Source organism: Haliaeetus albicilla, chromosome 23 (genome assembly GCF_947461875.1).
Source record: "Haliaeetus albicilla chromosome 23, bHalAlb1.1, whole genome shotgun sequence".
NCBI lineage: Eukaryota > Metazoa > Chordata > Aves > Accipitriformes > Accipitridae > Haliaeetus > Haliaeetus albicilla.
Genome location: NC_091505.1, coordinates 9,194,764 through 9,206,528, shown reverse-complemented (window position 1 = coordinate 9,206,528; position 11,765 = coordinate 9,194,764). Strand labels below are relative to the sequence as shown.

At 49.3% G+C, this 11,765-nt stretch overlaps 1 protein-coding gene across 2 annotated transcripts in view; it reads right to left on the bottom strand.

Moving 5' to 3' along the window:
• Nucleotides 1-911: 911 nt before the first annotated feature.
• Nucleotides 912-11,765, bottom strand: part of CD99L2 (CD99 molecule like 2) — a 33,452-nt gene continuing 22,598 nt past the window's right edge. The window contains exons 6-11 of one of the 2 annotated variants that reach the window (XM_069811138.1): nt 11,456-11,548; nt 9,255-9,317; nt 8,116-8,151; nt 7,889-8,008; nt 5,259-5,324; nt 912-4,819 (exon numbers count right to left, since the gene is read on the bottom strand). In XM_069811138.1, the coding sequence (XP_069667239.1) occupies nt 4,755-4,819; nt 5,259-5,324; nt 7,889-8,008; nt 8,116-8,151; nt 9,255-9,317; nt 11,456-11,548 (443 nt within the window). In that variant the 3' untranslated portion in view covers nt 912-4,754. The remainder of the gene's footprint in view (nt 4,820-5,258; nt 5,325-7,888; nt 8,009-8,115; nt 8,152-9,254; nt 9,318-11,455; nt 11,549-11,765) is intronic. The other variant, XM_069811139.1, reaches the window with a different exon arrangement.

Sequence of the window (11,765 nt, the reverse complement as noted above, 5' to 3'; positions counted from 1 at the left end):
CAATTTTTTTGTCGTTTCATTAAAATGCAAGAAGGCTTTTCAAGCTGGTAAACACTCCTGTCTGCCTGGTTTTGTTCACTGCATAGGCAGCCTCCCTCTTAAGGAGTTAAAGCTTTAAACAAGAAGTGTTTGATTTTTCTTATTTTCTGAGAAAAGCTGTACTAATTCATATGGTGTATGTAGTAACACCAAAGACGGCTGGTTCTCTAAAAGCTGGAAATAAAGAATCAACAGCTCCTGTTCATGCGCATTGAGCCCCACGGCAGAGGACAAAGTAAAATGGGCAATTTAGAGTATTCCCCAGGTGAAGCATTTATGTTAAAAAGCAAAAAGGAATGTCCATTTGCTGAGAGATCACATCTGCTGAACTAAGTGCGTATCATATTAGAGATCTTTTGACTGCCAGATCTTGTGCAGCTGGGAAGAAAGAATTTTATTTCTACAAGAAATATAAGTCAGAAGTAGCTATTTGTTTCAAATACAAACCACCTTTTTTGACTGTGAGACTAAGCGCTGCATCATTATACAAAGGTCAAAAGCTTAGTTTGCATTGCATGGGAGATTCATCTACTGGACGTGAAAAATCCAAGCAGGAAACCTAGGGCAGCAAAAAGGACCAAAAACCAGCCGTCCCAAAAACCAGGGACATAGGGCACTACCTACAGTTTAGTTCCTGGGTGACCTGAGGAGAGCGTGTGTGTGCGTGCACGCGTGCGCACGCGCAAATACTTGATTTTTACTATTAAAGTCTTCATAATGATACTTGTTTTCTCACAAAGTCCAGTTAGTTTTGGTTTTTTAAATGAAGTCTGTAGTGTGCTTATAGAAGAGGTGATGTACAGTAAGCACATAGCCCACCATTTGCAGTTTACTTCCAACATGAAAAAACCCACAAAAAATCAAGTCTTAAATGTCTTATAAGTCAACTTGTTTTATTCAGTGTTTTCCAGTGGTAGTCAAATTCTGATTGTTACCCCCATGATCCTTACATGCACATTAGCAAAATGAATCTTATTTTCTTACAGCGTAACATTCAGCCTTCATTTGGTATAGATAGCTTCTGCATCAGCAAACAGTATGCCTTGCTTTTAAGTAAGGACTTGACTCAAACGACAGGATTCTCTAATTTCACAATTCTGTTGTTTCTGAGCTTCATTTGTTCCTGAACCTCCTTTGTTGCAGAAGCAGATTTTTAAAGCCGAAGCCTGTCGACTCATCTTACTTTTTCAGAATTTGAAATGGTATTATGGACTAATTCCACTTTTACCACAACAAATGAGTAGTTAAGAATGACAATATAGCACTTGTAAGGGTTCATTAGTGGGGTTGCATGAAAATGACTGAGTTTATAGTGCCAAAAAAATCTGAAATTCATGTCAGAGTATTCTCAACTGAAGAATCTAAAACGAAGAAAGTACTACAGTATTGCCAAATCTCAAATGAAGAAACTACTACAGTATTGCCAAAGGAAAATGCAAGTAATTGATAGAATAAACAACAGGAAAAGAGCTAGTTCAATTCTTTCAGTTAGCTGCTTTTCTGTAATTGAGAAACCTTTTCCGAATCATTTTATTAAAAATAGCTTTAATCAAGCTGAAGCGAGGTGTAATAAGAAAAAGAGCTCACAGCACAGGTAGTACATAAACTCTCAGGACAGCTGTATATGTAGGTTTTGTACTCATGGAAAAAAAAAATCCCAGTTTTCCGGTGGTTTATTGGCCTTTTTTTATAAAGGATAATAATGTTCATACCACATATACAAAACCTAAGTGCAGGATTTTTAAAAATTCGATATCCAGATTTAAAGAGAATAGATACTAATTAAATTAAAGTAGTTAGAGAGGTCGGTGCTGGGTCAGTTGTTTGAGAACTTGGATCACTACTAGCAAAATACAGAGGAATCCTCTCAGTTGCTATAATGCCTAAAATATAGATGATGTATAAATTCCCTATTTATCAGAGACTGGTCTGACAGTTCTGATGGAGAAGGAGACAGACTGCAATAAAAAGCAATTTGAGCCTTTACTGACATTTAGCACATTAAGACTTTGACTTTTGTCCAGTTTTGAAGAGAAGACCAAGTTTAATTTCTTTACTGCAGTATTTGTCAATATTTTTCTATTTGAAATCCTAGAGAAAGAAATCTTGAATTGTTACTGTAAATTTTTGAAAAAGTGCTGCCTTTCACTGTGCATTTATGGTTTTCCACATACCTAGAAATTATACTAAGGCATAATATTCACCAAAGTCGTAGAAAAGGCCCTGGGGAAAGGAGCAACTTCTGAGTTCTAAAAGCTGGGTGTTTTTTTCAGTGAAACAGCTTTTTTTTTATTTATTTCTTTTTACTGCAGTAGTTGTGAATTAGACACGTGTTTCTCCTATGTTCTAGTGTAAGAGTTTCCCGAAGGAGGGGTAGGTGCTATATGCTTTAAGCAATGCTGGACACTCCATTGCACTGTCCACTAGACAAACAGGGAGGGCACGGTAATAGAAATGCAATAAAACCGATGATGTGCATCTACAGAAAATACGGTCATTGGCAAAAGGAGAAGTGGAATTACGAGCACTTGATCTAAGCTAGGAAAACGGCTCCTAGTGATCATCAGTGCCATGTCATAACACTTCATCTACAGTAACTTCCTAAAAACATTTTTCGTGCTACAGCTTTCAAATGTGTTTGGCTAACAAAAGAGAACAGGCGACGGTGCTTGGCAGTGGAGATGATACACAAACTGAGCTGCGTGGCTTTGCCAGCATCTGCGCTCCTGCACGTGATGATCCCAATCCCGCAGACCACGCTTCCTCCGTGAAAACCCTTCTCTGGGAGTAAGCAAACACAGAGTGCATCCCATCTCTATCGCCTCTGCTTCCACTCTCTGAGCAGCCAACAATTAAATATTGTTGTTTTCTAATCCAAACACATTCATAAAACAAAGCAGCAATAGTTGTAGGAGTATTGTTGTAGCCTAAGTGTTCTGAGTACACGTGAGGCACCGTGTATCCCTAGAACTTGTCTCCCTTATAAAACACTGTAGCTGTTCTGCTAGAGCTAATGTAAGGCTTTAAAATGCAAGTGTTAAAAAGAGCGTAAAGAATTGTGCAGCTATTGCAAAATACTTAACCATGTTACTAGGCAATTTCCTTTCAAATGGAGCTGTTAGGCAGCAATGCTCCTAGGCTGATTCACCTCCTGGCAAGGCCTTCTGTAAGTCGTGTCTACCTGAAAGCTGTGGATTTGTACATCAAACTGAAAGGCGCTTTTTTAAATACACATTCACAAAACATGGGATTTGCAAAACAGTACAAAATGCACACGTTTCAGGTTTATATATAAAAATAGTGAGTACCTCTTACACCACATAAAGTGAATTTTCCTCCACTTGAGAGCATGCTTTTTAAGCCATCACCGATTTGGATAAACGTATTGGAAAGTGGCAGTATTCACGTTTTAGCAGCAGTAAAAAAGGGTTGGGGGGGAAGGGATTAGAAACATAAACACAAATTCTTGCAAGATAGTGACGGTCAGGTCTTGACACCGGTTCCGCGCTGTTGAAGAAGGCTGCGCGAGCACTCGCGTGGGATGGGGGTGCTGTCGTGGCGGCAGCCCAGTGTCCTGCTGAGCACCGCTCGCAGCCTGGTGCTTCCCAGAAGGCTGCAGGAACCCCACGCAGGACGGCGATGGAGGACCCATCCTCGCAGGAGATTCTGCCTTTTCTAAAGGTGAGTCGGTGACACAAAGGACAAAGCTTTACATCCTTTTTCTGCCTCGGGTGCCAGGGAGTGCTCTCAATAGTTGCTGATACAAGGAGAAGGGGACTGCATCTTGCTAAGCTTGACTTCTCTTGTAGCAAGTGTTACAGGTCTTAATGGATTCCTACTTTGTTTATTTTCTTTTGGATTAAATCCGTAATTTGTTCTAGTGTGAATGAGATCTGAACCTGTCCTTGAAAGCATCCAAACGCACGCAGTCTTCATTTCGGTGACAACGCAGGTATCTCATGTCACACAGACAAACTGTATCGCTTGACACCTTCAGCTCCGTTCTGATCTCTAGCATAGCCAAGCATTCAAATGGTATTTGCTAAAAGTGAACACTGCACGCACTGCCATCACCTGGATTTATGACTTGGTGTGAAAATCGGGTCCTTTTATTTGGTTAGAAGCCCAGCGCTGCGTGGTGGCGAGGCATCCTCAGCTCCTGGCTTCTGAGCAGGCAGTCACCTGCCTCAGCCCGAGGACCTACCCACAGGCACTTCATTTTTAGGTGTAGCTACGCTAAGGACCGCAATCTACCCTCAGGAAATGTGCAGTTTTCATCACCGCCGTTGGAAGTGACAAGCCCATAGCTGATGGCAGAAGTTGGCTGGAGGTGCTTTACAAAGGGCTTTGAATGGTTTGCTTTGGATTGCTATGTACAGGCACTTCACTGCCCTCATACCTGTAAGCTCTTCTGCTCCTTGGAAAAGACCTTGTCCCTTAACTGAAAATTGACCGCTACTGAAGCACCTTCTGTTGGTTTGCATACAACTGGACATCAAATCTACAATATTACTTCAATGTAAACATATACCTCGTTGCAAAAAAATAAACACATACTACCACTCTAACCCTAAAGCCTAGAGCAATACGAAGCCAGTTCAAGCCTAAGTACACATTAAATAGCTTTGGAGTCAAATTAAATAAAAAGCTAAATTACAAGCACGTAAGATCTCCGTTTGCTGCCGACTGATTCTTTTCTAGCCCCAGGTTATGCTTCACATCTTCGCACTGTCTTGTTTTGGTGGTTCTGCTGACTGTGCTTCCACTGCTGAATATTTAACTAGGGAGAAAGAAAAAAAAATCATGAGTACAATAGCACATGATGGAACCAGAGCGCGAACAACGGGTGCCCAGTACTGGTTGGTTGTATGTGACATTTGAAAAGCCTTTGCAGCAGCCTTGATTATCTGTCACTGAAAGAAGGATCATGCTTTCCTCCTAAGACACTCTCGATGGCTGAAAACATGAAAGCTAAATATTAACTGCCATCGTTTGCAGCACAAGCCCCTTGGTCTCTTACCACGGCTTTCCTTTGTGTGCAGTAACGGGGGAAAAACACTGTGGTGGGTGTTTCACAAAAAGCTGCAGCATCACCTAAGTGGTGTCTTCATCAAAGAGACATGGCAGCTCAGTACAGCATGAGGGACTTTCTTAAAGTCCCTCAGTGAAGCTGCTTTTGTGGCCCGATGCAGATAGGGTAAGGAATGCGAGGGTCTCACCTGGGGGTTCCTCGCTTACGACAGCTTCCATGTTTTCCCCTTTCACATATTCCGCGTTAAGTCCCTCTGAGAAATAACAATAAAGAGAGTGAGATGGGAGGGTAGAGAGTAAAAATGATTTGCTTTGATGCCTTAAAAAGTCTGGTAATGGCCCTATCTGCTGTAAAAGCTACGATGCCTTTTTGCAACCTCCTCTGCATTAACAGCGGTATTGAAACATCAGTAAACCATAAACAGTGCTGAGAAAGCGTTGCTGGATTTTAAAGTGACCACAGAGGCCTGCCTAGAAGGCAGCAGCCCTTTTTTTCTGAGTCTCTTGCTTCATCTTTATCATGCGAGGCAGCGAGGCTAATTACCGTGCTAAGGCGCTCAGCCAGGAGAAGTGCATGGAGTAGGTACGTCTTCTAGACGGGACTGCTGTGCAGCGGGGGCTGCGTCTAAGCGTCGATAGGTGGTATAATTCTCATTAAAAGCTAAGTTATGCAGAGCTGCAAGAAGCAGTTTAGAGCAGGGCTGTGGCGATGAAGCGGCATCCCAGTGGGCTGTCAAATCCCGCAGAAGCCCCTTATTTAAATGCAAAGAAGTTTCCAATCTTTGCAACAAGTGCGGCCCAGGTGAAGGCGCAAGGCTGGGTTTGCCGGGTGGCTGCAAGGCGGCGGCGAGAGGGCATGCAAGGGGATGGCTCCGCTCGCCCCGGTCCAGCTCAGAGCCGCAGAAGATTGAGTTCAGACCCTCTCGGGTACGCCACAGACCTCAGCCATGCTCTACGGCTTCTCTAAAGGACCTTTGTGGAGAGGCAGCGACAGGAGCGCTGCGCGGACCGCTGCGTCCCCTTGGGGAGGGACCAGGGGTAGGGTCGGGGGCCGTGCTGGTTTGCAAAGGCAGGTCGAGGCAATCCACGCCGCGGCCACGCAACGCGCGCTTTCTAGGCGTCTAAACTTGTTTGCACGGCCAAATGCAGCGCGGAGCGCGGCGGGGACCCGCTACGCCTCAGCACCGCGTTTTGACGGGGCTCATTCGTATCTCACGGGGGAAGAGGGAGGCAGGGGACAGCGCTGGGGCCAAGGCAACGGGGCAGCCGCTGCCTCCAAGGCGCAGGAGAGAAGAAAAGTTTCTGCAGCTGGCTAAAAAAAAACCCCATAAACCCCCATGCTGCGGAGGCAGGAGACAGCGAGCGGCTCAGGGCAGAGGGGCACCGAGAGGCTGAGCCGTAGCCCAGGGCACGGCGAGCGAGCGGGAGACGCGGTGTAAGAAAAGACAGTAGGATAAAGAATATTAGGCAGCATTGTACGCCTCCTTCAGAGGAATCGGCAAATGCTTGTCAGAAGAGGCTCAAAAATGAGAAATGGAGCCGCAGCCTCGCCACCGGAGAAGGACGGCTGGGCAAGGAAAAGAGCCGAGCCTGTTCCTCTGTGCTTCAAGCGAGTGGTCATTACACACCGCCGCTGCCTTCCCCAAGACATGTGTTTTGCTGGGATAACACCAAATGCAATTCATGTTTTTCAATAAAAAGCCACTTTTGCGGTGGCTGACGGCTCTTAGATTTCTGTCATGCTTTGCAATGCATCTAAGGCCTGACATTAGCCCAGCATGCCATGTCTGATGGCTTAAATTAATCCTCCTTTATAATTAACTTTAATTTCCTGCCGCCTTTCTGGGGCTTTGTGTCTCTCAGCTTCCCCCTCATCAAAGCCTTTACTCTTTTTTTTTTAATTATTTATTCTTGCCAAAATATCATTTAAGTGGGGGGAACATGCAAGGGTGTTTCATTCCATCACATTCATTTGACTTTTCCTGCTGATCTAATTTACCAAAATGCTCCTGTTTGTTTCAGGCACAACTGGGAAAATAGCACGATTCCAGCAGAAATTTCCAACCCCAAACACCCTTCCCCCAGAGCAAAGGAGACTCACAAGAGATTTCATTTGATTAATTTAAAAAGAGCTTTTTCCAGCTGTTTGCAACCACCCTGTAACGGGCTGCAAGAGCCCACCACGGCGAGGCCAGTGCCACGGGGCGAGGCTCTCGGGACACCTCCTGCGATGCTTACACCGAGCAACTTTAAGGGGCAGCTCATGCAAAAGGCACTTTCTGGGAATAGGAAGCTTTGCTACTTAATTTGCACTTAATTGCAGTGATTGCTGCACACCTGCAGGAGGGTGGGATGGGTTGGGTTGTACCACCCACAGCTGCCATAGTTGCAGACGCTCACAGTGCGTCCTTCGCTGCTGCTTGGTGAGTTTTTAACCTCTTGCTGAGATTTTGGGGGGTTTTTTTGGTTTGTATGGTTTGGGGTGGGGTTTTTCCATATTCACCCTGTTTGGTGTCGGGGGTTTGGTCTTTGGCTGTGACTGCAGGTGCGTGCGAGGGGCTGCGTGGAGGCTCCGGGGTGGCAGTGGGTGCTGGAGCCGTCGCTGCTGGTGGGTTCCTGCCTGTGCAGCGCCTGACGGGGCTGGGGGGGCTCGATAACCCATGGCTGGGGCTTTGCTCTGCCAGCTCCGGGTCGCTGGATACCTGACACCCCCTCCTGTCTCCAGGCTGGAAAATGGCAGCAGGGTTCAGGGGGCAAATAGGCGGGCGCTTGCTCGGTGCCCTTGAGGCGCTCAGGTCGGGGGGGGGGACACACTTACGCTGGATGCTGAAGCAGAACTTCTTCTGCTGGTAGGAGATGTAGCTGGAGACGGCCCCGATGAGCGCCATGGCCAGGGCGCTGGCGATGCCGGCGATCGTCCCCGTCTCCGCCACCGTGCCTGTGGGGCACAGAGAGAGCGGGGTGCTGTGCTGCGGGGGGGACACACGCACCGCCACCCCTCCCACCCCACCGCTGACCCCGCGGCGGTACCGCGCTGGCACCCACCTCCGCCGTAGTCGCCTTCGGTGCTGCCCCCGGCACCTGCAAGAGACGTGAGCCCATCAGCGGTCCCGTGCCCCTCCGCTCCCCCCATCACCGTGCTGGGCAGCCCGGGAGGGAGCGGGCACGCAGGGGAAAGGCGGCAGCGTGGCCCCAGGGGCACCCCTGGCCGGGGGGGTGAGCGTATCCCCCCGTGGGGCACGGCGTCTCTGCTGCCCCACGCTTCTGCTTGGCTTCCCCGGGGCAGCTCGTCGTCTCTCCGAGGGGTGGGAAGCTGCTCCCGTCTCCCACCCTGCGTGCTGGGGGGGAGTTTTGGGGGGAACCTCTGCGGGGGACACCTCTGCCTGCACAACAGTTAACCTCACCCCTGCCCCAGGCTGAGCGGATAAATGAAAGGTCGTCACAATAGTTACACAGCATACTTGTGCCGTCACAGGGAGGTACTGGCTGAGCTCCGTAACACCAGGGCAGCTTCGCTTGACTTGAAGTCTATTTTAAAATCGCCTTCCCTGGAGAAACTGGGCTGGGAGGAGAAAACACTCCTGCTGGAGGCTGCAGTCCTTACCAAGTCACTTACATCCTGAATTTATGGAAGCAGGTCAGCATTGTATTAATGCCTCCGATGCGGTTTGTCCTTGGCACAGGGATTCATTAAATGTTGATTGGGCTCGTGGTATTCATCTCGTTACTCAGCCACTTTTAATATTTAATGCTGTGGATCCTCGCAAACGTGCAGGATTATCCGACTGTTGCTGGGTTTCCTCCTTGCTTCAACCGTCAGTGGTCGCGCGGCGGAAGGCAAACGAAGGCTTGTGCCCTCTCACGGCACACGGGTGGGCATCCGCTCTCGAGGTGGATGGGGAGATGCGGGTCCCGTCTGCCCTGGTGGCAGCCGGAGCTGCAGAGCCTCCGCGGGATCAAAAATAAGCACCTCCAACCGCTGGCACAAGGCGCGACCACGGAGGCCAAAAACTACGTGTTCCCCTGGCTCCTCGGCTGGGACCCCCTTTCCCCGCACGCGTGCCCCCATCGAGAAGGCGAGCACCCCTCTGTGCAAGGCGGTTTCTAGGGGTTTGGCTGATCTGGTGATTATTGCCTGAGCTGCGACTGCTAAAGCAAACGAACGTACGTGGGTCACCGCTTACCTTTCTTCTTGTCTGGGCTGTAGCCGCCGTCCACAATGCTGGCCAGGTCGTCGTCTGAAAATGCTTTAAAAATAACAGGAACAAATGGTGGTTGGCACCCGAAGGGAGACGGGCTCCGTGTGCTCCGCGGCAGCCGGGGAGCTCACCCTCTCAACCTGCACAAAGCCAAAGTCACCCAGCAAAACGCTGAAGCCACCCTCCTGGGAGGGCAAATGCAGCCAGAGCTGCCTAGAAAACAACATAACGGGAAAGAAAAATAGCGCGTGGCTTGCTTGGGATGAGAGGGATCCCCAAAACCGAGTGCCTTTGGATGGTGAGGGCCTGGAAATGGGACTTTTGGGGAATTCTGGGTGGGGGTCACCTGTGAGCATCACGCGCCCCGGGTGGGACTGGCCTCCTGCAAAACCCCGCTCCTGGGGAAATGTTGCTCTGCTGGGCAGACGGAGGCTGCTCTATTCATCTGAGTATTTTCTCTAAAACTCTCTGGCCGTTTTGAAGAGCCGTGTGGGGCTTTCTGTGCGACAGGGACCAGAGCAGGAGTTTGAACGCCCATTTAAACCAGCGGCTCCCAGTCAGCTGACTACTCCATCCCCAGTGAGAGCAGGGACCAGTCAATAAGCAGTGCTGCTTCTCTCGCAATTACCAGATGTTAACAAAATGTTTAACCCCAAATTACTTTAAGCTCATAAAAGAGGTAATAATTGACTTTAAGTCTAGCTTGAAAGAAATACCCCTGAATCAAAGTTTAAATACTACTGTATTATTTTTTTTAACTGAAATGACTAATGTCTTTGCGAGTTCATGAAGCGTTTTGGCTGCTCAGCCCCAGCTGGCAGGGGAGGAGGATGGAAGAAATGGTTTGTGTGTGCGCTGGCCGTGCGGCCGGGGACCGCCGAGCCCCCGGCAGCACCAGCCTGGCCCGGGGTCCTGCCGGCAGGGAGCTGACTCTTCTCCTTCCCAGAGGGACAGAGCAGCTCCAGTGGAAGAACTGAGCACCAGCACATCTCGGTCCAGGTGAAAAAGTTATCTTGGGCACAGTTGTAGTGGGCATGTTTAATTTGTGCAGGATAGGTGCAGAGAAACACGGTCTGGGAATCGGCAGCTGAATGAGCGGAGCTGTTGAACCCCTCGGCTCGGTCCCAAAGGAGCCTCGGGGCACAGCAAGGCATGTGCGGGGAGGAGAGACCCGACGCCGAGCCAGCAAAAGGCTCCTTCTCCGATGCTGTGCCTTGGGAAGGGTTACCTTTGCCTTAACAGCCTGGAAGACTGCCTTATGCACTAGCTTACTACAAAAACCAGATTTATGGCCTTAGTAATGAGTGTAGAAAGGGAAAAAAAAAAAAACCAACCCCTGCCTATGCCAGAACCTGGAGAGGTCCCAGGCAGTCCAGGGTGCAGCAATGCCGGGGGAACGCGTGTGCTGGTTTGTGACCGGTGCCACGTTCCAGCGGTTCAGCGCCTCAACCTTTCCTGCAGGAGTCTGAACCTCAACGAGCCCAGAATATCAAAGTGCAGACAAGTCACCTAGTTAATACAATCTAATAAAATACTGACTATTAATTACACGTGTAAGCAGGGTATACGGCCATCTCGGCATCAATAAACTAGCCGTGCAAAGTCTGTTTTCTAGCTCAAGTGCTCAAGGGAACGATCCTCGCAGACAAATGATTCATTCACCGGAGTATTTTAGAGATGGAAAAAAAAAATCTCCCAGCCCGTAGCGTATGTCGTGCCAGAACTTAAGCCTGCTCTAGATTTATGTCTTGGCAACGACTGCGAACCCCAACAGCACATGCCCTCGGTTAAATAGCTGTCAGGTACGGGGACGAGGGGAAACTTAACACAATCACCGCAATTTAACGGGTCAGGAGAGACCCTGGGAAAGAAACCTGCAGACAGGCAACAGGTCGTTAGGCAGAGCCCCTCTCTGCCAAGGACCGCCGAGGCAGGGGCTCCTTCCTTCCCCACGGTCCCGGAGGAAGGGGCTGCGCTCCCTGCCGAAACATCCCCCTCCTCCGCGCAGGCAGGGCAGGGGCCTCAGGCGAGGCAGTGCCTCCATTTCTCCTTACCCCGTCGTTTGGGGGGGACGGTGTCCGGCAGCGAGATGCCTGTTCCCCGGAGGGGCCGGGGAGGATCTCCCGTGGGTCCCGGGGGACAGCGGGGCTGGAGGCAAGTAGGGCAGAGAGGGGGAGTCAACGTACCTGCACCCGGCCTTACGTCCGGCCTCCCAGCATCTTTCCCATCGTTCTTATCATCAAGGGCATCAGCCAAGTCAATATCCATAGGATCCTTTGCTAGAAAACGACACGGGGGTTAGCAGTGCTGGCCGCAGGCTGGGGAACGCTGCAATTAATTCATTAATCAAGGAAATGCTTGGCTTTGCCAGGGAAAAAGTGCCGGTGAAAGAGATGACGACCCTGACGCAAGCATCTCCCGGTTTTGCTACGCAGCATCGCGGCAGATCTTCCAAACCCATCCCGTTCCGTGCCGCTGTGGCGAGAAACATCACGT